General features: G+C 43.2%; 2 protein-coding genes across 2 annotated transcripts in view; one reads left to right on the forward strand and one right to left on the reverse strand.

Moving 5' to 3' along the window:
• wwox (WW domain containing oxidoreductase) overlaps nucleotides 1-6355 on the forward strand; it is a 121896-nt gene extending 115541 nt beyond the window's left edge. The window contains exon 9 of the mRNA XM_030095586.1: nucleotides 4836-6355. Within this exon, the coding sequence (XP_029951446.1) occupies nucleotides 4836-5027 (192 nt within the window). The 3' untranslated portion in view covers nucleotides 5028-6355. The remainder of the gene's footprint in view (nucleotides 1-4835) is intronic.
• Nucleotides 6000-25292, reverse strand: part of mafb (MAF bZIP transcription factor b) — a 42594-nt gene continuing 23301 nt past the window's right edge. The window contains exon 3 of the mRNA XM_030095587.1: nucleotides 6000-6173. The gene's annotated coding sequence lies outside the window, so the exon portion shown is untranslated. The remainder of the gene's footprint in view (nucleotides 6174-25292) is intronic.

The raw sequence follows: 25292 nt of genomic DNA on the forward strand, positions 1-25292 counted from the left end.
AAATCAGACACCTCCATCTATTTTAAACATCACAGGTTGAAAAAAAACATTCCTGAAACAGAATCACAATCAGTTTGGAGTCCCACATTCAGGATAGTTACTCCACGAGGCTGGGCTGAGGGCTGAGGCAAAACTGAACTCCTCCTGGTCCCCTGACTGCAAGCCAGGACGTTTTCCCACAATGCATATTGTAGACTTTTTACACTTAGTGTTAGAAAATCACTTAATGCCTTTATAATTCTGTTTTTTTTTAATTATTTTTTTTAATGAGCCAGAGATGAAGAAAACATGTAATCTGCATGTCAGTTTTCCCAGCTGTGTCTAAAATGGGCTAAAATTACATTAGCAAGAAGTGATTAATGCTGCTGGTCCATAACTGACAGCTTAGCAAATGTCCAGTGGACTCAAAACAAAAACAAAGAAACAATTTGTGGTTCTGATCAAGAACGTTTTCTCCATAAGACAAGCGTGGACATACGCTCCAATTATCGGCGGTGTGCGCCGGGAACGGACTTCTCCAATTGTGTCCCAGGCACCGTGAGCTCTGCCAACGTTTAGCGCCTCTGCTGCTGCTGCCGCCGCTGAATTGGAGCGCCATCACAGAGGTCAGCGGCGAACGCTGCTCCCTCCGCTCCTCTCTGCCTCAACCCTCGCTGCTGTACAAACGCCAACCGACAACAACTGACACAGATGGTGAGCAGAAACACGGGACAGGCAAAGGAAGAGAACCACCCACAGGAGTAAGAAAACAGGAAGACTCTACACACACTGTCCAAGAGAGGATATTGCCTGACAATATTATCAACTCATTTATTTTAAACTTTTTTTTTTCATTTTGTTTTTTTAAGTGTTTAATTTTTTCAACTTTTTTTAATTTTTTTTTTCAGCACATGCCATATGAGAATTTGGGGGATTATAAAAGTACCTGAAAGAATTGCTAGGTTTTCAGCATGCATAGCTGTCTGTATTTACAGTTTCTATGTACAGGAATGGGTCAAAAACAGACTGCTCTACAGTACTGGGTTATTTACATCCGGGTCAGAGGGGAGAGGTCAATGTCATAACTACAGATGGTGGGGGGTGAAGGGTCACATGCATAGGGTCAGAGAAAGCTCATATGGCCGAGTACACCTGGGAGAATGAAGACACGGAACGGAACACAGCAAAGTAACATTACTGTTAATTCGACAACATCACGTCTCCCCCACATACACTTTTTGCTTTTGAATACGCTCGATAAGAAGTTCTCCACGAGTATTGTGCAACACTGTACAATGACGCTTCTATTGCAAGTCCATGAGGTCTTCTGGTGCTGAGTCGACGCCGCGATCGGAAGACTTGGATCTGGTTCCAGAGCACTGACAGAGTCAGAGTGTTGAATCCCAGGCTAAGAACGGGTATATTGCCACTTATCAGCATTTAGCTTATTGCATCATGTTTTCAAAGTATCCCCTCAGTGTTTGTGTGTTTGCTTTATTTGACACACATTTCCTTCATATTGCTTCTTGTTTTGTTTGCTTTTTAATTTGTTTGCCACAGTTTTGGAGTAGTTTTAGTGCACCTGTCTTAAGTCAGTGATTCCCAACCTTTTTTCTTTGGAGCTTCCTCACATCGCCTTGAAGAAAAAGATCTCTGATTTCACGAAACATTTACATGTAGCAGCCTTTCAAAAGCAGGGATTTTTTTAAATTGTCTGTTAATGAAATTCATTACCTACTAACTAAGATCCTTTTTCTTATAAAGAGGTCTTAGATGGGTTAGAGTAAAATTTTGGAGATGAAGCAAGTGATTGGCTGTCTGAAGAGAGCATCTGCACAGCAAAGGGAAACACAACCCTCCCATCAGCAACTCACTCTCACTAATTGTCCTTTATTTATTACAGCTCTGGATTTTCTGCACTGACGGAAGGCCGGAATTTTATTTATTTATTTTTATTTATAATAGTAGGAAATCCTGTCATAGTTTTTTTCATTTTGAACTCAAGGCATCTAGAAACTCTCGGACAAGTTCCTGGAATGTTTCACTTTCTAAGTCGAAGCCCACAGCTCATAGCAGCACAGATCTTCCTCTGGAAACTTCTGTACGCATGACATGATTCACATTTAATTGCAAAACATAGAGGGACACACATCGAAATCCATCAGTTTGCAGACAGATAAATTTACAGGCTTAATCTACAGTTTGATACGAGTGAGGAAGTGGTCAGCGGAGATGTACACTGTTTCAGTGGCATGACATTTCATGTAGATTTATTAATGTTTCTGTTGGAGCTCGTGTGCAGGCGCACACTCGTGCTCAGGCATGTATGGATATGAGTCTGTGTGTATTGAGATGGTTGCTCAGCCCCTCTCCTTCTCCTTCCCGCTGCCTCAGACACGCCTTGCCTCCTATCTTTTAAACGCACACAATGATAAATGGCTGCGGTGGGTGGTTGAGCATGTTAATGCCTAATCTCATCAGCCTTATCTTTTAAGGAGGTCATAAGGTCAAGTGGCGAGGGGGGATGAGCTAAACACCAATAAGATAGCACACTGCTGGACACACAGCATAAACGGTCCATGTGCTGCTCTGTTCGCCTCCAGCGGGACAGCTGCCGCCTGCACAGAAACAATTATCTGGACTTGCTTTTCAAAAAAAAAACTGGGAGCTCTTTTTAGAAAATAAATACTGACAGTTTCATTGAGAATTAAGCTACATAAATCTGGATTTTTGAACATGAAAGTTTTTCTCTTTTTTTTTTTTTCTTTTTTAAGATCAATATTTCGACCTACAGCTGGACCTGCAGAGTTTGGTAATTGGACACAAACAAAATGCTCTGAAAGTCAGCCAAGTTCAAGGGGGGCGTCAGCGAGCCAGAGCCCGCCGCACTGAAATCTTCAGAGAAGTTTAAAAGACATTTTGCTTTCAGACGAGCTAAATCAGATGCCCTCAGTGAAGGGAGATGAGTTAGACTGAGTGCGTGTGAACCTGCAAGTCAGAGACACTGCTTGGCATTTGTCGGTCTTTGATATGGCGACATGTGATGTGGATGAAGTTATCGCCTCGCTGGCAGGTGAGACAGACAGCGGCGCTCAGAGAGATGCTGCCTTTTCATCTGCTGTTTACCAGCCCCTCTCATCATGCTGCACTTCAAACGCGCTCAATCTGCTGCTGCTGCGACGCCACACACCAGGGCTCCTCCCGGTAGAACTTTACTCAGAGCTTAGAGGAATGTGTGCGTGTGTGTGTGTGTGTGCGCGCTCCTGTGTGTTTGTGTGTGTTGATGAGAAAAGCATTTCTTGGAATCCGGTCTGTGCGTCGGTTTGTCTGTTCGTTGCATTTGCATTTGTGTGCATATTTCTGCACTTGCTTGTGGATGTGTAAACACTCCGGACGTCAGTGGGTCTCCGCTTCGTGTGTGTGTGTGTGTCGCCCTCACAGCTGCTTGACGGCGCCGTTCAAACGGCTGGCATGTGAACGCGCCTCCATTATGCATGTGTGTACATTTATGTGTCTTTGCCCATGTTCGACTGCTGCATATATGGGGTTTTGTCTCAGAGTGTGCCAGAGCTCTGTGCTAAACTCTAGTCTTCAGTCATCACATCAGTGTTCCCTCCTGCCCCCCCATCCATCTCTCCCTCTCTCTCACCCTCACTCTCTCATCGGGAGATAAAGAGGCGAGCCATTTCATGTGGCCGCATAGAAGTCGTCTCCAGCCCTGGAGTTTGCAGGGAAGCTGTCACAGCAGCTTTTAGCTGGAGCTGCAACATGAAAGATCCCTCTTTGAGCGCCGGGGTTATGTGTGTAATTCTCTCTGACGTGTTTATTCTGCTGCAGTTTCAACTTTCGTTTTCAAATGTCACCGAAATCTCCCTCCAAGAATATCCCTGCTAATTACTGACTGATGGGACAGGGTGTATTAGAGAACTTAGCAGGTTGCGTCCAAATAGTGTTTTACTTGAGCGGCGCGTCGCGGCTTGAGACGACATGAATCAGAGTCATTTTATGGGTTCAGACTTGAATGATCTTCAGATTTAGACATGAGAAAGAATTTACTGCGAAAGAGATGGGGGGAAGAAAATTGTGTGTGTGTGCGTGTGTGCGCGTGTGTGTGTGTGGTTTGCATCCTGTGTGTGAAAATACAGTTTATCTCAAAGCAACGAAGTTCTGATTTAGACAAAAAAAAATCTCTTCTAATATAATTTTCAACACTTATTCTCAACTTTGAAAGCCTGACTCAGCCCCTACACACATAATGTGAAAATATACATATTCATACCCATGGCATTAAAACTTTTTCTTTTTGTAATATACACAAAATCTGTGGTTTCTCTGGTGATCCCCATCCAGTCTGAAGCTGGCGTCATTTTCTTCTCCTCACCTTCTCCGTGGTGAGTCTATACATCTTTATCATTCACATGGTCCCATATAGCCGGAAGGTCCTATACATACCAGGTAGAGAATTAAATAAATAAATATATGTATATAAATATATGTACAGTAAGGGGTTATGCTATTCCCATGGTAATATGACCCAGTCATCATGGGCTGCAGGGAAAGGGGGAGAGACAGCGTGTGCTTGAGTCTTTTTTTTTTTTGTTTGTTTGTTTGTTTTTCCTGTGGACTCTCTGTCCTGCTGTCTCGTTTTGTCTGTAAGTGTAAAGGACATAGCGATGTGGTCGTGTCCTCTGCTTGTCTTCTCTCTGTTCCTCTGGACAGGACACATCCTGATGTCTGTGTGTGATCGGATGAGTTCTCCGTTTTTTTTTTTGTTTTTTTTCCCCTCGAGCGTCGTGGTTCTCCCTCTGATCTTCTTGTCCCGCCCTCTCTGTCTCTCTCTCTCTCTCCGTCCGCAGCAACAAGGGGCGGCCACCACGGTGTACTGCGCCGTGGCGCCGGAGCTGGAGGGGCTGGGCGGCATGTACTTCAACAACTGTTTCCGCTGCATGCCGTCCGCTCAGGCCCAGGACCAGAGCAGCGCCTCCATGCTGTGGGAGCTGAGCGAGCGCCTGGTCGCGGAGAGGTCGGTGGGCGTCCAGGCTCTCTAGTGGACCGAGGAGGATGAGGAGAAGGGTGGCTGATTGGTCTGGACTTCGTAAAATAGAACTGTACTCTGACTGCACTATGCAAGAGCTGCCAAACCCCAGAAGTCCATCTGGATATGTCACATCACTACAGGCGCTAAATCACACTACATAAACAGTAAATGAGGGGTGTCATGTACAATCTACTGGCGAAAATTAAAAGTTTGAGTCGGGTTCAGCTCTGCTGTGGTAGTTTACAGTGGGACGTCGGGGCGGGATGTAGGAATTTTTTTCTTCTTTCTGTGTTTGCCTCTATAACCTTTGGGGTCGTTTTATCTCCTTTTTGTCTTGATCATAAGTTAAATGTTCACATAAAGCAAATGATCTGTTTGAAGTACTGTTCAGGTTTAGCTCGGAAGCATACACTCTCTGGCATATGCATCTGATTTCAGCAATAGACTAGAAAACATGTCTTCCCAATTGTTGTCTGTATATTCGGTATCCTCTGCCTAGTTTCATGTTTATGTTTCCTATTGAGATACAGAGTGTTGATTAACCGTTGTGCTAAATCTTTTTGGGTGAGAAGAAATAAAGAGTAATGGTCGTGTGACTCTCGTGGTTATATAAACACATTAGAGGTATGATTTCTATGGCTATGTACACTATTCTGCATTATTTCATATCAATGTCCCTATTTGTTTTCTGTACAATATTTACAACATCCTGATTTCTGGGCGAGTGTAAAGGGGTGTGGGAATTAGATTTTTCTGTTTTTTTTTTTTTTTTAATTCGACTCCACCAAAGTATTAATAATGTATACCCCGGTGAGTCTTTAATACAGTTTAAAGATAATGACGGGATGATATTTGTCCATTTGAATAACAAATACACAAGAGGGAAAATCTTATTTACAAAGTCCAGGATCTTTAATTCGTTTCTTTCCTCTTGTTGTTTGACCAGAGGAATGTGAAGGTTTCTGTCTTCTGGTTTTCGTTGTTGTTTTTCTTAATCATTACTTTTGAGTGTTGAATTGTGGCTTTGGGTTTTCTGTGGATTGGATGCCCTGAAGCCGGTGGTGGTTTTCGTCGTGGGCAATTTCAAGACATTGTGCTTTATGGCAGTCTGGAGGCCGTAGGTTGTTCTTGAAACAGCAATCCAATGTCATGATATCTGTAAAAAAGAACAAACGAGAAAAAAACATTTTAAAAAAAACAATCTCTTGTACTTGATGTGAAGGTATTTTATCCAGAGACAGTCGATGTCCATTCATTTGCAGGCCATTAGGGGGAGACGTTTGTGTGGGAAGCTGACAAGTGAGCAACAAGTTTGACTCAATAAAACAGCTGACTGGGTTTCATGGTTGCACCATGTGAGTAATGTTTCATTTCATTCATTAACTCTTGTTTAGAGGTAAACTTATGTCAAAGTGAAAAAATATTCATGCAAAGAACAGAACAATCATCTCGTCCCAAACATCCTGCAGGCTGTGAGAGCGTCGCAGTTCTCTCCTTTTAGCTGCACGTGCAGAAACACACATCCAGTATCCCAGCTTCCCTTTGGAATATAACACCCTCACTCTCACTTTTTGTCTGTTTTTCATTTGTCTTTTGTGATCCCAGTCAGAGGTAAAAATACTCCCCCACTGCGCACGCACACACACACACACACACACACACACACACATTCAGTTAAAAAAATGCTGTGCCCTGCACGGGAACTGATACGGGTGTCCTGCTCTGTTATAATCTGTACTGTACTCAGAGTACAGGTGTCTTATCATTGTCCTTTCACAGCACTGGACACACCTGGAACAGAGACACAGAACAAACACACACACACACACACACACACACACACACACACACACACACACACACTCACCAGGAGCAAGGCACACGTTCACAGGAAGGAAAGGAGGAGGAAAACAAGTGAAAGGGTTCCGTTACACTGTCTAAAATATCTACAGCTACGGTTAATCATCATATTCTTACGTAGATAATCTATTAATTAAGAGTTTCTTCTTTCAGCTAACATGCAGTTGTCAGAATGCATGCATTAACACACACTTAAATAACATTTAGAAGAGAAATAGTTAATAGCTAATCAACAGCCATCATTATGTATCAGAATCAAAGTATCTCCATAAGTGTTTTTGTTTCACCACAATGTTTTGTAGTGAAATAAACTGCAGAACCCCAAACACACACACACACACACACATATCAGGTTACTTCACAGGTTTTACAGTAATCTCTTTGCTAAATATAGTAATAATAAACATGTATATTGAGACAAAGCTGCTGTCCGTGGTGCTGATTCTCTGTTAGTTAAACAAGTATAAAATATATTTTCACTCCGCGTGTTCAGTTTGCAAGCCGAGACCGAACTGTTTAAACTCAAGTGTTTGCATCTTTCAGCTTCTGTCTCATTTTCAGTTTGTTTATTTGTTTATTTATTTATTTATGTATTTTTTCCATTGGTGGATTTATGTGTGACTGCACCACACTCGAATTATCAAAAGAGGATTTCCTGCATCTGAACTTAGCTCCGACTCCTGCATTGCGTCACACTCCACCGCTGCAGGAGTGTAATATTATTCAAAGGAGTTACGGACCAAATAACCTGTTTGAGTGATTATTTTATCTCGGTCGCTCACGAGCTCAAACTGTGATAATCCTAAAGACTGTAATTCTATACTTGAGACTTGCGTAATGTTTGCCCCTCTCCTCTGCGTCTCTGGTGAAAGGAAGAAGTCTCAAACTGAGAAGGAAATAACCATGAGAATAATGTCATCTGTTTGTGACCATATATCAGGATGGAGACACTAATGATGAAGGCTGCATGCTGGAAACGCATCAGTTTGACTAATAAATCTTTCTTCTGAGAACTGCTGCAAATTCTTCTTTCCACCCCCGTGTACTGTATATATGAGGAGCTGATATCAGCATAACATTTTAACCAGTTATGCTCGCAAAGTCTGCCGCTTCTGATGAGGAGACGCTGGAATGTTCAGCTGAGATCAGTGAAAACTCTCTTTTAGGAAACATCTGAGGAAGTCTCCGGCTGCACGGTGAGTAATGTTGAGGAACACAATGGAAAAACTCGGCGCCGGCGCGGGTGTGCGCCGCGGCGGGCCGATCTATGGGTGTGTGCGCCGGAGTGAGGAGGGAGGGTCCTGCCTGGCTTTCATACAAAGTCCTATCGATCAGGCCCTATCGGAATCATCTGATAGCTAATCGATGCGCTACACTTCCTCTCAGCGAGCCGAGAGGAGGAAGAAGTGCCGCTCTCACAGGAGGAGGACCTTGATCCTTTGACCCCGCAGTGCAGGCCCCACACACACACACACACACACACGCTCACAGTCGCCCTTCATCTCCCTGTCTCTTCATCTCTCCGTTATAATAAAAGAGCTCGGCAATATAATGACTGAAGGCTTGTGTAAACCAAATAACCAATATACATTAGAATGTTATTTTAATTAGTTGGATTCACAGTTGATTTTTTTCCCTTCACTGAGTTTATTTCAATTTGGGCCGTAATTGTTTACGACTGACCATTTCATTTTCCATTATTGTTTTTATTTCTTCTTGTGATTAATTTCACCTCTCAGAGAATAATTATGAGAGGATTGATTTGATTATGCCTTTGTTCTGCTCCTATTGGCTCCATTGACTGAAGGAATGCCATGTTGCCATTTCGAGCGGATATATTTAATGATCACAATCAATGTTAAAGCTCTCTCTAGACTCAACTAACCCAATAAATATCTGCCAGGAGGAAATTTACCATCTAACTACAGCAGGCAATAAAGTCTTACTCTCTCTGTTTTTCCTCCCTCCCCCGCTTCTCCGCTTTCATCTCTCCCTTTTGAGGATGACATTGGGATTAAAACTGCTGATCAATTTTCATTAGGTACCACTGTGGAGTCAATGGAAATATTATTTTCCTTCAATACCTCACCAAGTGCTTCGCTTGCATACTCTGTTTTGGATACGTATTTTAATAATTGTCGCTTAAAGAAATACTGAAAGGATCATTTCCCCTCTGACTCTTTTGTACCTAATTAGTGTGTTTTAATATAAGAATCTGCAACTCAAAATATTTTTATGTGTGGTTTGCAGATATTTTAAAAGTTTCAATGTAGTTGCAGTATTAAAACCCTTTTTCTTGTCAGTTAATTTATGCGTTTTGTGTGTTTGCCTGTGTGCTCATATTCAGGGGGTGAGCGGTGCGGCGGGGCTGCCCCGCCTCGCCGCGCCGGATGCTTTTCTCTGCGAGATGCAACGAACCAGCAGAACTAAAATAGACTTCCTTTACCGTTTGGCACGCCATTAAAACAACACGCCGTAAACGCGATGCAAATGCTGCGTATGAGACAGGAAGTAAAACATTTTAAGTAGATTTCTCTGGCGAATGATTAAAGTTGAGGCCCCATGAAGATGATGGAGCAGTTGGCACAGGCAGCAAAGCAGTTGGTATCGGTGGCCGCGCCTCAGCCCATCACTTGTTCCTCTATAAAGAGTCTTAGAAGCAACATTGATAACATTTGAATCCAGATAGCCGTGATTCACTGAGCCTGTTCACTATCAAATGCACTTATTTCCCCCTGTAGATCTGCTCGTGCAATCTATAACTTTCTCTGTTTTTATTGAAGTCTCAACACGGCACCTTTGAGGAAATCCTTCCAGCCCCAAATCCCCAGTGTGTCCTCACCGCTAGACAGCATGACCTTGTAAACCCTGAGTTATTTTACTCACCCATTGTGTGAGGATAGAAAGAAAAGAGAAAGAGAGAGAGAGAGAGAGAGAGAGAGAGAGAGTGAACGGGGGAGGAGAGGTGGGACGGAGGGGGGGGGGAAGAGGAAAAAAGAGCTCCTGCCTGTCACAGCTTTCAAACACAAAGAAAAATGAGCACTTGGGCTGAAGTACAATTATTAGCCCCTGTCTACAGATTCATCACACTATAGAGAGGCAGAGAGCGAGGAGGGAGGGGGGGAGAGAGCGGAGCAAGAGGTGGAGTGGAGGAAGGTAGAGGAGGGAGCTGTGTAGGTAACAGCAGAGCGGTCCGGAGAAACGGGGGAGACAATGAGGAGAAAAGAGCAGGGGGGGAAGAAAATAGGGCCGATACAGTGGGCAGGAAAACCCCCGAGCCTGCGGCGCCGGGCGCAAGGTGAAGTGTGCAAAACCACCGCCGAGCCAGAAGAAAAGAGGGGGAGGAAGGTTTTAGGGAAATAAAAGAGTGAGGGAAAGAGAAAGAGCAAGGCAGAGGTAAAGGAAGGCAAAATGAAATAAGAGGATTTGTCAGGCCAGTGGTTGGTGGCAGTAATAAAGCCTGCTAATCTGAGGGAGGACGCTTGACTGCTCACACACTGACTCTCTCGACGCTCCACTTTACCACCGGGCCAAGCCAAGGTCACACACACACACATACACATACACACGCACACAGTTCATGCATGTTTCCAGTCTCTTTTTTTTTGCGTGTGTGTTTTATTTACACCATTTGCCATCGTGGCCTGCCGCACATTTTTTTTTTCCCTCTTTCCCCTCTTTTTTTGTTCCCCCCCTCTGTGTCACTCTTCTTCTTGTTAGGCATCATCTCTGCCAAACGCCCCTCTCAGCCATGTTGATTTTGAAATCTCATTTTTCTCTGTTTCTTAACTGGCTCCGCCGTGCAGATCAATACCTATCAAAACCATTACATAAATACATCTGTCACAGGCAGATAGTTGAGTGGGGATGTAACGCGTCTGGTCGAGGCCACCATAGGGTGAAAGCAGATATGTGTGCGTGTGTGTGTGTGTGTGTGTGTGTGTGTGTGTGTGTGTGTGTTCTCAAAGGACAGCAAGTGTCATTTTGTGTGGCCAGGTGTGTCGGACGGAGAGAAAGGTTGTTATTGAGCCGCAGTAAATGACGCATAACCTGGTGTACCGCTTACTTAGCCCCAGACCCCTGCTCTCTCTGTCTCTTTTTTGTCACATGCTGTGTGTGTGTGTGTGTGTGTGTGTGTGTGTGTGTGCTGTGTGTGTTGTAAGTGTGATGCCAGGACTTCTTGAAGACAGCCTGCACAAACTAAGCAGTGCCACAAAGCGCTCTGGATAAAGTCACTTTTCTTTTTCACATGAATGAAACAAGTTATCGCTCCTTAAAACAAAAGCCAGCCTTAAAGTTCTCAAAATCTGCGTCGATTCAAGTAAGGGCGATATTATACCGTGAATAAAAATAAAGATTTTCTAGTGATAAATTTTTAACTCATGTTTGAAATGTTAGAATTCTACAGAGGCTATTAGTGTTTCATCCAGACTAACACACTCCACATAACATACACAGCACTGGCGGCCCTGGGGCGCTGCAACTCCAGAAAATGAACAGACAGAGACAAAACACAAATTAATTAAGAAAAACACAGTTGTGGCATTTATTAAGGAAAAGAAACCCTGAGAAATACCGACGTACTGATCGACTGCGCTGAAAGTGTTTGAAGATGTTTGGACATGTTTATTTTTAAAGGTAATTTGTTACATTTCTGCAGCTTGTATCTGAACTTTTCTAGTTTTAAGTGTGAATTAAATACTGTATCTTCCTGCAGCACAACAGATAAACATGAGCTGCTCTGGTTTGAATGCCAAATGCAAAATGCTTCTGCTTTTTACGACACGTTTTCATATTTGAACTTCCTGTTTGCACGTGGAGAAAATGCAGCTTGCTGAGATCTACTGATGACTGAGGACGAAAACCAAAAGAAAGAATTCCTCTTACCCTCTTCAACTGGAACCCAAAGGTGCTGATGTGGGATTGCAATAACTATAAAACACATTTTGTTTCTCACTTTTTTTTTTTTTCTGGCACTACATTTTCTTTCTTTTCTTTTTTTTTTCTCCCCCTCCTCATCCTTTAGAGTTGTCACCTGCGTTTTCACGCGTCACTTTTCCGACGGCGGACCGTGATTGATGGTGCCACGCAGATTTACATGTCATGCTGAAATAGCACAATAACCTGCGCGCTGATAATCACCTCATTGAGAAACACTCTGGCCTCTCTCCACTCACAATTACTATTGTGTATTTGATCATATAACCACTCTCCAACAATGCGCTTAATGGGCTTATTGGCAGCAGACCAGAACTTGCTTGTAAATAATCCTGATGGTGTTTGATTCTAATAAATTAGGCTCATATATGCAAACACGGTAAAATCATAACAATATCCAAATGTGTGTAGGCAGAGTTGGGGTGGTGACAGCTGGAGATTTATGCGGCGAGCAATTGGCCGGCTTCATCACTCACTCAGCTATCTTCAACTTTTTTATTTGTTTAATTTCCAAATGTGATTGCCCCACCACTCTTGCTCCGGCTGATAAATGCAAAGGATCATGGGTAAAAGGAGGGCAAGATTAATTCACATAATTTTTTTAACTGGACAATTCTAACCACCCACCCCACCACAAAAAAAAAAAGAAAAAGAAAAAAGAAAAAGACAGAGAGGAAAAGTAATGTGCTAAGAGCTCTAGTGAGGAATAAAAGCCATCCCTGCTGGGACATGATGTAACTGAGGACTGCATGGTTAATGTATATAAGATAACAATGCATTTTCTCTCTGTCTTTCCCCCTAATTGTTGTTGTTTGGGTGAAAATCCTTTTAGCTGAAAAGAAAAACAGCATCGATACGCAGGCCTGAGAGAGCCAGGTGATCTCATAGCTTCAGTCCCGCCATACATTTTCCTGCAGGATGTCAGCTCCCTCCGTCTTCCTCCACATTCTCACAGAAGACAGAGGCGTGACTAACACAATGTTTTTAAAAAAGTCTTACTGTTTTTTTCATATTCAACTTGTACTTACAGTAAGAAATACTTTTAGATAAAGCGCGATGTCCAGAAAATGATCAAATACCTTCATGGTCAGAGTTTAGGATATGAAAGAATTAAACAAAACAGTTGGAAAAAAGAAAACATCAGTGTTAACTTTAAAAAACAACTAAATGTCAGACAGACACGAATGAACATGAAAGAAGAAATATGGAACAAACCTGGTAATACAGACAACTCAGTCAGTACAAAGATAATTTATGTTGTTGAGAAGTAGCTTTGAAAAAACAGCAAAACGCCTCCTCACACAGGTTAGAGTCTGTGGGTGTGTGTGTCTGTGTGCATGTGTGTGTGCGTGTGTGCATATAAATGGGAGGGAAAGAGTCACCTCTCAAAAACACACTCACACACCTACGAGATTAATTACAAGTACCGTGAATCACTGTGCAATTAATTAACTCATCCTTAGTAATGAGTGTGGTGCGTGTGTGTGTGTGTGTGTGTGTGTGTGTGTGTGTGTGTGTGTGTGTGTGTGTGTGTGAACTGTGCGTACTGTGTGTCACACAGACAGCCCCTCCATCTCTCCACCTCTCGGCCTGTCCCCTCTCTAATTGCTTCCCACTCTATTAAAATGCAGTCTGCTGTGACATCACTCAACCCTCTGTTAGAGCAGGCCAGACACACACACACACACACACACACACACACACACACACACACACACAGAGAGTTGATTTTTGGTGGATTTTCGGGGAGGTTTTGAGAAGTAGAGGGAAAACAGAGGATTTTTTCCGAGTCAACAGAGAGCCGAGCTGAGAGGAGAAACACTGGTGGCCTTAATGATGCATTAAATCTGTTGTGTCACTCTCAGATATCTCCTGAGCTACTTTCACATCTGATGCGTCTCGGCGTGCGTGCGTTTGTTTGTGTGTTACAGGAAGTGGAAACAGTGACTGAACAATAGGTTGTGTAAGTGGTGTGAGAGTGAAGAGATGTGTGTGGAACATCCTGCAGGCCTGGATAATGACGGATGTTTTATCAGCTTTTTGAGGTTGTTATTGTGGAAATGACACACTGCAGCTTTCCCAGCACATCTAAACTGAACTCTTGCTTTTATTTATTTTTTTTTTCAAATGCCATAAAATTCCACCTCATTTTTGCATTTGAATGATTTTGCTTTCATCTGTGGAGTTCTTTGTTTTATACACCATGTTATAACTTCTATAGTAAAAGGTCAAACAGAAATAACAGTCCTCATTATGTTAAAAACAACTTTAGAAGATGAATGTGGGACAAACAGATAAATAAATCTTAATCTGTTGAGGACTTTTAAAGTCCAGAATAAAGCAAGTCTGTAAATGTATATTTTATGAATAGAGAGGGGTTGTTTTTCAAACAGATTCACTCATGATATTCTGATATTGAGTGTGTGTGTTTTTTTTTTTATTTACAATGCTCACACTACAGATGGTTACCACTGCATCATTGACATGGTTTTTAGTTTTTGGTTTGTGTTCGATCGTATTCATAAAAATACACAATTGAAAGCATGTGGGTAAACCAGGAAGTAGCCAGAGGTGTAACGGCCAGTCCTTACTCCCTTTCTCTCATTGTCTCTCTCTCAGAGCTAATCTGATTGGTGCATAAATCACGCTGACATCAGCACGATGGAAGCTGGCCTGCACCTACACACACACACACACACACACACACACACACACACACACACACACACACACACACACACACACGTGCAGAGGCTCCTCAGTGAGGTGAAAGCAGCGGCGTGCTCCACGGTGATCATCAGGACAGTGGATAACAGATCTCTCTTTTATCATTCCCTGACTTTCCCTGACATTTAAAAAGCCATTAACACCACTGAGATTCACCCTCGTGTACATTTCATATGGAAGCACCCCCCCAACACACACACACACACACACACACACACACCCAACACACATACGGCTTGCCTGCTATTCACTCGCAGAGTTTCTGCGCTCGTGTGTGTGTGTGTGTGTGTGTGTGTGTGAGGATGATCTCAGTGATAATACAAAGCCCAAATGACACAGACAGAGCAGTGAATTATACCTTAATAAGCTTTCCACACCTGCCCCCTGTTCTGTGAGATTAAAGAGAAGAGATCCAGTCTGCCGTGGGTGTGTTGTCGCCTCGGACCCTGCTGGTGATACACTTACACACTGTTCAGGGCTGCGCTGAGATCAATGCTGTTTTGGGGAATTGATGCCCTTGATTGAGATGCAGCCGCCTCCTCCGCCGCGGTGACATGTGAACAGTGAGTGATTGGCTCTGTGAATGGTAATTATCCGTCACTTCAGCCATATATACATGTCTATACTGTAAACACTAACGGCATAATAGTATTTACTGCTGAGCACTGTATTAATTTATGGCCCATTATTGTAAAGCCCATCGTTACAATGCAAGGGAGCATTTATTGTAATCAGAGGACTGATAGAGACTGGAAACACTGCTAATGTATGTAATGTACTCACAAACAGTCCGCCTGACAAAACAGCCCAGTGGCTAATGCAGCAAATGACATATGGCCGCACTCTTTGTTGTTAGCATTTATTAGCAGCGAGCGGAGGCCTGAGTGCGAAGTAGCTATCGACTAATTATATTCCATTGTGTCTGCGTGGAAAACAAGAAGCGAACATGCTCCGCAGTGATACAACGGTCACCCCACCACTTAATCTACGGAATATTAACATGAAACTGAAACTAAGCGCGTCTCCGCTGCGCCCGCAGCATGAGTCATGACGAGCGGTGATATACGGCGCGCACAGATATCGAGTTCGCTCATTCAAATGCGTGTTATTGTAATCCTGCAGATGGCAGGGGCACTTTTGGTGATTATGGATTGGACCTTTTTAAAAACTCTTTTGAAAATGGCTTTCTGTCTTTGGTCCCTGAGGACATATGGAAAGGTTTAGAAGACAGGAGACATGTTTGCATTTTGAAAACCACGAGAGGAAGAAGAGAAGACGGCAGAGACAAAGTCAGGGAGGGCTTTAGGGAAGGGCTGACTTCCTGTTTAAGGTAGTAATGGTCACAGGTGGAAAAAAAAACTGGAATATTCACCGATAAAAGTGAGAAAAATTACAAAAGAGGAATGATATTATATTCGGGCAGATCTAATGTCAGAGAGGCAAAAATACTGGACTTTTAAAGAGGGAGAAAGGTTCGATGCACCGTCTGTAAAACACACTCCTGGAGCGCTGCATTTTCTATTCTGGATGTGTGTTTGTGCTCCTGAGAAGGTGTTGCAGAACAAATGTTTCTTTACTGCAGGGCAGCTGAGGTTCGGAGCATGTGCTGCAAACAACAGCTGGGTTCTGGGTAAATACTTCACTGAGTGAAACAGAGGACGAGGCGGTGGAGGAGGAGGAGGAGGAGGAGGAGGAGGAGGAGGAAGGCATCTGAACAAAGAAAGTCCCATTCTCTCTATCATCTCCCACAAAGGTCTGCTCGGCAGAAGATACGACGCTGACGGAGCCTGTCTGCCTCTTAGCTGCACTTTTTTAATGCCGCACGCCGAACAGCCTGCGACTCCAGATAGTAGGTGTGTACCAGCTCACATCTGTTTCCATCATGTGCAGGAAAGTTTGGCATTAATTCACATCTGCATTATTAGAGTTTCCCCCCTCATGCTGATACGCCACTGTGTTTATCTTCGCTCACAAACATAATGAGCTCAAAGACTCGCAGATTGCCCCCCCGAGTGACGCGCTGTTTATCACTCCTCCTGCACTTGAGCTCAGTTTTGTCTATCATCCTCCTCTGTGTATCATTTTGCATTCGGCGCAGTATTAGACAGTAGTGTCTGGTCTCTGTTGTGCGATGTTGCAGAGGAGTGTAATGCACTGGGTCTCGCCCCGTGTCCATCACTCCGCCTGCTGTAAGTCAGGCAGGCGGCCAGACAGCCTCCCACCAGAGAGAAATAGATGAATGGTGGGATTTGGAAGAGAGGCGCAGAACAAGAGTCCTGCTATGACTCAGAGCTTCAGCGCTACACAGAATCTGAAAATTGTTAAGAGAGGGAAAGAACAACAAGGATTAAAAAAAAAAAAAAAGGAGTCTGATGTTTCAGAGATATAAACATGAATGGCTTTGTGGGAGAGGTGAGTGAGCGTGTTCGAGATGGAGAGAAAGCCAGTGAGTTATGGGAATGGGGGAGTGTGATCGAGGCTGGAGAGGAAAAGAGAAAGACGCAGAAAGGAAGAAAAAGAGAGAGAGAGAGAGAGAGAGAGAGAGAGAGAGAGAGAGGGGGCATGAGACAGACAGGATGAGTTATAGACCTGGAGGGAGAGGGAGAGCTTTCACACATGGAGACAGCCTGGTGATTTAGGGCTAAAGGACACTGAGACAAGCTCTGCTGCGAAAGGTGATAGACCTAAAGAGGTATAACAGATCCACTGCAACACCACAGCGTCCACCGTGTCAGCACGGGAGCATCTGCACATCCTCTGCTTATCTTATCTGCACGAGCATCCACGCACCACATGCTATGAAGACAAGAGCGCTTCACTGTCAGATAGAGATGTTTACAAATGAGAGCCATAAGCACATGTTTATCTTGCTTATCAGTGTGAAATGATAACGTTCCCACGAAGACAAAAAACAAAACAAAGGAACAATAACAAGAGGAAAGCTTCAAGAGGTCATTGAAAGTACTAATAAGTGCTTTGAAGAAACGGCGAAGCACTTCAGGAGCTTCTTCAAAACAAACCAGGTGTTTTCACGGTATGGGAGGATAAACGCATCGCTTCATAGCGCTTCAGTCCCTCAAATCTTACGACACACACACTTTCTCTCACACAGAGGAGTTTTTTTTTTTTTTTTTTTTTTTTTTTTGGTTGAAAGCTGGATTTATGGGTTATTATTATTTCATTAAAAGCTATGGATGCGGCTGTGACTGGCTTGGCAGAGCGGCCATCTCTCAAATGTAAAGTTGCAGGTTCAGGTTCAGCCGCCTCCATTGGTGTGTGAGGGTGTGCGAGTTTTGAAATCTCACAATCAAACATTGCCATGTGGGAAGCTGTGGCTCAGATCGTGAAGCCGGTTGGTCTCTCATCTCATTAAGCCCCGCCTTCACCTGCACAGGGGTCAAAGTGTCTTTGGACAGGAAGCTCAATCTTGAGTTGCTCCACTTGACTTTATGCAAAGTGCTTTGAGACTGATGGAGTAAAATGTGTTTAACATTCCCTATTCTGCTGAAGTTCAGTGTATTTATGCTTTATGTTCGCTCCCATGCACGCATGACACACTAATTAAAGTGTTGTTCTCAGGATGAGTAATAAACAACCACTTTCTGAACGGGACACGGCGGTTTGGAGTGTTACAGATCCTCAATCTGCTCTGGTGTATTGTAGCTGTAGAAGAGATTTGTGTGATGGCACAAGATAAAGAAAACAACACTGTTTGCAAAACTACAATTTGTCAAGAGGAGCGATCAGAGTTGTTAGAATGATGACAGTCACTGAAAATACAACAGATTTATGTGTGTGTGTGTGTGTGTGTGTGTGTGTGTGTGTGTGTGTGTTAGTGTGCTGAAACAGAGACCTGAAAAGAGTGCAGGTATTGGTATGGCAGCCTGGTCGTGTCTATATTTGGGTGGAGTGAGGCGGTCACTAATCCATCTGACCTTCTGGCTTATTTGCATGCGCCGGCCCCCCCGACTGAGAGATGCCATGACCTTTATTAGCTAATTAAGAAACATAACAGAAATAAACCTGACAGAATAGGAGTGGACATGCGCTCTCTCTCTCTCTCTCTCTCTCTCTCTCTCTCTCTCTCTCTCTCTCTCTCTCTCTGTCTCTCTGTGGTTGCTGACAGAATGATGATCGGCAGAAAAGAAGGGGGCAGACAAGGGGCAGACTGGGCAAAAAGACATGCACGGAAAAAAGCTGTGGCATTTATCAAATGGAAACAATCACCGCCACACATTCATACATCAGTGTGCAGATTTCCTGTAATATCCCCTTGAAGGCATTGCAGCCTGCACACACACACACACACACACACACACACACACACTCACACACACGAGCCTTAATCACTACACTCGCCAGAAGACATTTAGGCATTATAGCATTATAGAAGTTTCTCTTAATCACACACTGAGCTCCTTTAAATCTTTGTGTGCTGGAATAAGAGAAGTAAATCTCCATGTCTCTGCTATCTGCTGCCACTTAAGAGCAGTCGGCTTCTTGTTCTCTCCTCCCTCCAGCACTAAGGACTCATAATAAGATGTTGGAAGCCCTCAGGCTATGAGAAGAGGTGTGTGTGTGTGTGTGTATGTGTGTGTATGTGACAGACAGCAGCAACACACTAAAAATATATATATATTTGAATCCAAAAACATGCAAAAGTATAGCAAATAAACAAACAATATGACACTTTGGCGACAGCACAAATGTCAAAGCACAAACTCCGTCTCAGACGTTCTCTCATTATCTACACAGAAGCACACAGATGCACAAATTGCTCGGCTTGTTATCTCTCTCACACCCTCCAAGTGTTCATTGTGAGTTAATCTGGGCTGTAATCTGCAGAGTGAGCAGATTATCATCTGACAAGCACCATTTTGAGGTTTGCTGCGATTACGCAATCAAGTCCCCTCACACTGTGACACACACACACACACACACACACACACACTTAATGCTGACACCACTAAAATGGCAGCGACTGACATTCTTTGTTTTCTGACTAGTTTCTTCTTGTACTTTTTATTTAAAAAAATAAATAAATCAGTCTATCCTCAGTGTTTGCAAGATTCCTTCCATACTTTCATGATATGCTTCATAAAGCAGAATAAAATTTTATTTTGGCACACTGTAAAACTATTAGGGGTTTTGCACATCAGTTAAAAAACAAAAGGGTAAATTATTCAAATGAATTTCTTCTGAAAAAGTATCCTGGATACCATGAAATATCAGGTAAATCCTAAAAATTTGAAGTTCACACAACTTGTGTTTCACATTCTTCAGCAGTGTCAAACTGACAGCCGAGGTCCGGAGCCGGCCTGACGGAGGGTCAAACTCTCAGACACCAGATATCAGCGATGCAGCGGTGAGCTGGAGGAACCTCACTGCTGCTGAAGGAGCATGAAGCTCTGCTGTCAGGCTGGATCGTGAAAATAAAGACTGAGCAAGCAGAGAATGGACAACTGTCAGTGTAAGAAGCAACACTGTGGCAGACGTGATCGAATATATTTCAAAATATCTGCCAAATAAAGCACAAAGTAAAACTATTATCATTTTGGATGGGACGTCCAGAGACTGAGAGGAACATGAATGGGTGTGTGGAGGAGAGGCTGAAGCGCCGCCGCCTCTCGGCGTGTCAGTCTGTCTCTGTCACAGTGACGGGTCTGAAGGAGCGGCGCCCCGGCCACGCCGCTGCACACTGGGGCTTCACACACTGACAGACAGAGCCGAGGGCTGTCCTGTCCGCAGCACGTCACACAGCGCGGCGAAGCCCCGCAGTCACGCTCCACCACCGCCATGCGCACGGAAAACTATGGGATGTAAAATAAATGAATCGACGGCCTGCGCGTGCTGAATCAGAGCTCACACAGTTTTACTGAATGTTTTTTTTTTCCTGGAGTCCAGCAGCTCTGTGAGGACTTATTGAAATCATGCTGCTTTAGTTTTACTGACTCTCTTGAAAAGCTTTGTGCATTTAACACCACAAAACGCTTCACATGCATGTGGCAGGACTGACAAAAATGATAACACGAGCAGATAGATAGAGATTAAAGGTGAAACACACTTTCTAACAGGAGCATGACTAAATCCTGGCAGTGCAGCACGGCGGCCTCGAAGCAAGGCACTTCCAGTTCAACTCTGGAGAACCACCGAGCCTTTCTGGGTGAAGTTTTCATGCTCTTCCTCTGTGTTCATGGTTTTTATTCAGCTAATTTGACAAGTTAATTGTTTGATTTGATAAGATAAGATAAGATAAGATAAGATAAGATAAGATAATCAATAAGATTATTTAGTTATATCTCATCCAGAACTGTCCATTAAGATTCATTTCCAAATACACCCACTTCTGAACTTGTTAATTTTTTGTAAATAAATATAAAGTTCACTCTGAAATTATTTTCTTGAAAAAAAGTGCAGGCAAGTAGAAAACACTACCTTATTTCCCTTATTATTAAGTCATCTGTCTACTAGAGTTAAGTCACACACTGTTTCCTCACAAATGGGAAACGTCACATCACCATTGTGTGTGTGTGTGTGTGTGTGTGTGTGTGTGTGTGTGTGTGTGTGTGTGTGTGTGTGTGTGTGTGTGTGTGTGTAGGGTTTGACCTGCTGAAGCCACTGATTAAATAAAACATGAAAAAAATGGGCAACGGCACACTGTTGTACAAAAAAAAAAAAAAAAAAGAAGGAGAAGAAGAAGCCTCGTCTATGAAACGTGTTGCTGTTTTTTGGACTTGGACGTTGTTGAGGTAATAAATTTAAAGCTGTGATTTTCCTGCTGTAACAAATCAAAATGTTTGCTGAGAAAAAGGCCAAAAATCTCTCAATCCTTTACAAATAAGCAAATTAATAAATAAACAAACAAGAACACTCGGATGCCAGCAGAGCCATCAAGTGTCAGATTAGCATAATTTGTGCATTTATTAAAGCTAGATTTATTTCATTTTATATTGATTTATTGCTGCGCTTTTAAACAGAAACATGACGCGTTTGCAAACAGGTTTCTAAACCGCCGTCCTAAATAAAGACGCACTTAATTTTATTGAACCCAAAGAACAAACTGCAGCTGCCTGCATGTGGCAGATGTAGCTCATTTATTTGTCTATGCATTATTTTATGACACTCTGTGACTTTGCACTGCAAGTTGAGTCTTCTCCTTTATCCTGTGTGTGTGTGTGTGTGTGTGTGTGTGTGTGTGTGTGTGTGTGTGTGTGTGTGTGTGTGTGTGTGTGTGTGTGTGTGTGTGTGTGTGTGTGGGCTCCCTGTGTTTGTGCTTGCCTCTTGTGCTGCGATGGCAAAGGCTGTGATTTTTATCCTCCCAACATTCTAGTAAATACTCAGACAAAATGCAACACACTCGGAGGAGCCCCGGGCCACTGCAATCAATCAGAGAGAAAACAACACAAAGATCAGGCTGTTTCTGCACCATAAAACAACCTTCAGAACAGCAGCAGCCATTCAGTGTCTGGGATGTAGAATTAATACTCTCTTGGCTTTCTCTCTCTTTATTTTTCCGCCATCCTCCCTCTCAGTCGCTACATCAGAAATGTCACAAATCCTCCAATGAAGGCTGTAAACTATATTTCTGACAGCGCACCTTCTCCATCATGTCATTTATTTAGCATAACCGGTCAAGAGAACCTGGCGACCGATTGAAGCCGACTTGGAATCCTTGACCATCCGAGTCAGCCGAGTGTTTGCTTTACTTACAGGCTATAGGACCGGGGATAATGTTTTATAAATATTTGATGGTTTCCTAGCAGAGTCTTATGTGGTGGAGAGAGAGAGAGTGCAGCATTAGACTTGATGATCAAGGAGAATTCCAAGCTTTCATGCTTTCACGCATGCAAACACAGACAGCGATGCGTGCATGTGATGGTGAAACATATACAGTAACGAGGATTGGCGCGCACCGGCGCGGTCTGTCTGTGTCTGCACTGCATCGGGTTTCACTTTCTGCGCGTGCTTGATTTGCAGATGTTGATCATGATTCGCTGAGCTTGCAGGGGGAAAAAAAAGACAGATTCTTTACATCTTTCAGCAGCTTGTTATGTCCGAGACAAACTGCAGAAACGCTCCGACTGTCTACAGAGGCTGCGAACATTAGAGAGCCTCTGGAAAGTTATGATAATATTCCACACAAGAGGAGAAAAGAGATTTTTCTTTTAGCCCTAACTTTGTTAGAATGGCTATTACAAATATCACAATGTTTTTCCTCTGGAGAGCAGGGAGATTAATACTTTCAGAAAAGCTCCGTCGCGCGGCGGAGCTGTTATGGCCGGCCCCTCTACACCTCTAAAACAGAGTGTCCAAATTTTTTATTTTTTTTTCCCCCTCCAGCTCGCCAGTGTGAAATGTCAACCAGCGTATAATCCCAAAGTGATCAACCCCGCTCGCTCCGAGACACAAAGAGTGTTTTTCTCCCTCCGAGCGCATGCAGATGACAGCTGATGTATGATATTAACCTTTGCTATTCTAACTCCTGTCTGTACCGCTGCCCCCCTGCACACTTACACTCACATATACATGCGTGGCATACTAATCGTATCGATCCACCTTGAGACAGACAGTCCTGCTGTTCTTTTGGTCAGAGTGTGTTTGTGGGGTGCCAGAAAACGAAGCCAAATTGTCTCATATTTTATTAAGAAAGCCACAATATATTATACGTGTCTAATAACTTTTTTTTTCTTGAACATCCCAAAGTAAGTAAAGCTGTCATGGGCGCAGTATATTTTACACAAATTAATGTGATAAATGTGTGGAGTCCTCAAGTATTTTCCTTGCTTTAGATTGCTTGTCAGTGGCAACATTTTTAGACAAATGGGCTCCTTGGTTTCAGTGTCTCTCCTCTCTTTGTCTCGTGAATTGTCAGTTTTAGAGAGGGGGGGGGGGGGGGGGGAGCAGAGGGAGGATGAGAGAGGAGGCAAAGTATAAAAACAAATTGGCACAGAGGGATAAAGTGAGATATCAAAAGAGTGGATGTGAGGGATGAATGAAATAGAGTATCAGACGTGCTGCGGTCTCTGAGGTCAGGCTCTATATCACTCTACTTCTGAAACAACAACCGGCGCAAGGAGCATCGGGGAGCCGACCAATCTGGGTTCTGCATTGTTCTCTATCTGCTGGAGAGAGAGAGACAGAAAAAAAAAACCTGCTCGGTCTCTTGCTTTCTTTCTGACATACACACACACTCACACACACACACACACACACACACACACACACACACACAACCACTCCTCACTGTTCATATCTGGAGAGAGAGAATAGAGCGTGTTCCTTATTGTCCCCTTAGTGGTGATGTGGGGGTGTGTGTTAGGGCTTGATTGTTACTGGTTTACATAAGGGTATTAAACTCTAGCATAGCACTATCTATCTGAGCCAGGCAGATATATTTGTGTTGTGGCTCCTTTATGCATTTGTTATTTCCAAAGAGGATTGGGATGCACCAGTGGAAGAGAGGATAGATAGCCTGCTGATATTACCCTCTTCCTCTCTCCCTCGCTTCCTCCCTTTTCCTCTAGAAAAAAGAACAACAAACTCATGCTTCTTTCTGTGCGTGTGTGTGTGTGAGTGTGTGAGTGTGTGTGTGTTGCCTCCAGAAACAAAAGCGGGTAATTAATTAAAGAGAAGTGCACTTTGGCGCCATTGTCCTGTTCAACAACTCTACAGCGTTGGGCTCGGCGGCATTCAGCGATATTACTCGTAATAACAGCTTGTTGTTTCAATCTGAAATGGCCTCAAATTATCGATGAATTAGCGTTAATGCGGATGCAGCCGGCTCGACCATCTTCAGGTCGGGAGGAGATTTCACTGCCCGTTTTCGAGCAGGCTGCAGTGTTTGAGTGGAAGTGGCTGAAAAAAATTACACCACTGCTCCTTCACCTGTAAATATTGTATAGTTTACCTGAGAATTCCCGCCACAGTCACGTCCAGCTGCTCAACTTTTTTTTCCTAAGTAAAACTTTCATCCTATATGTTTATTTTTTTCAGTTACAGGTAGATTTATCACATTTCTCAATATTTGTTTTTATAGCTTTAATATGAAATTGAAGAAAAAAACAAAACAGAAGCTCCACCTTGATCAGTAAGATATGAAAACAGGGTAAATAATAGATCATTAATAATGTCTTAGTCAGCGACACAATAGGTGAAAAAAAATACTTGTGTGATTGCTTTCTCCTGCACTGAGTTGTATAAAGGAGTAAAACAGCAATACGTTAGAATAAAAATTCAAATTAGAAGCAAAGTTCTTTTAAGAGATAAAGAAAACATTTCGTCCTTATGACTGACAATATGCGACACTTTAACTGAGCGTCTGAACAGGCAGAGCAGGTTGATGGTGCAGCTGCGGGAGGAGAGCAGAATGTGAACTGTCTGAAAAGGGGATCTGGAGCCCACATGCATGGATAATGACGAGCAATTTCCACTCTTGTAAACAATTTGTTTGAGTGTTTCTCAACTTATGACATGGGACATTGCGTTTTAAGTGCCTGAGGGCCTGAGCTGGTGGAGCTTGAGGAAAAGCATCAGTCTCTGTAATTTTCTTCTCATTCAGACTGTCTCTCTGGACAACCGGTCTTTATTCATAGGTACGTTCTGGGGAGGTGGACCTACTTTGTGAGAATGAATGGATGCAATTTTTGTGAATGTAATTGGCTGAGAGATGTCACAAATAAAAGGTAAAAAACACTTCTTTTTTTTAATGTTTTTAATATGTAGTGATCATTTGAACATTTAATAAACTAGA

Source organism: Salarias fasciatus, chromosome 7, assembly GCF_902148845.1.
Source record: "Salarias fasciatus chromosome 7, fSalaFa1.1, whole genome shotgun sequence".
Classification (NCBI taxonomy): Eukaryota; Metazoa; Chordata; class Actinopteri; order Blenniiformes; family Blenniidae; genus Salarias; species Salarias fasciatus.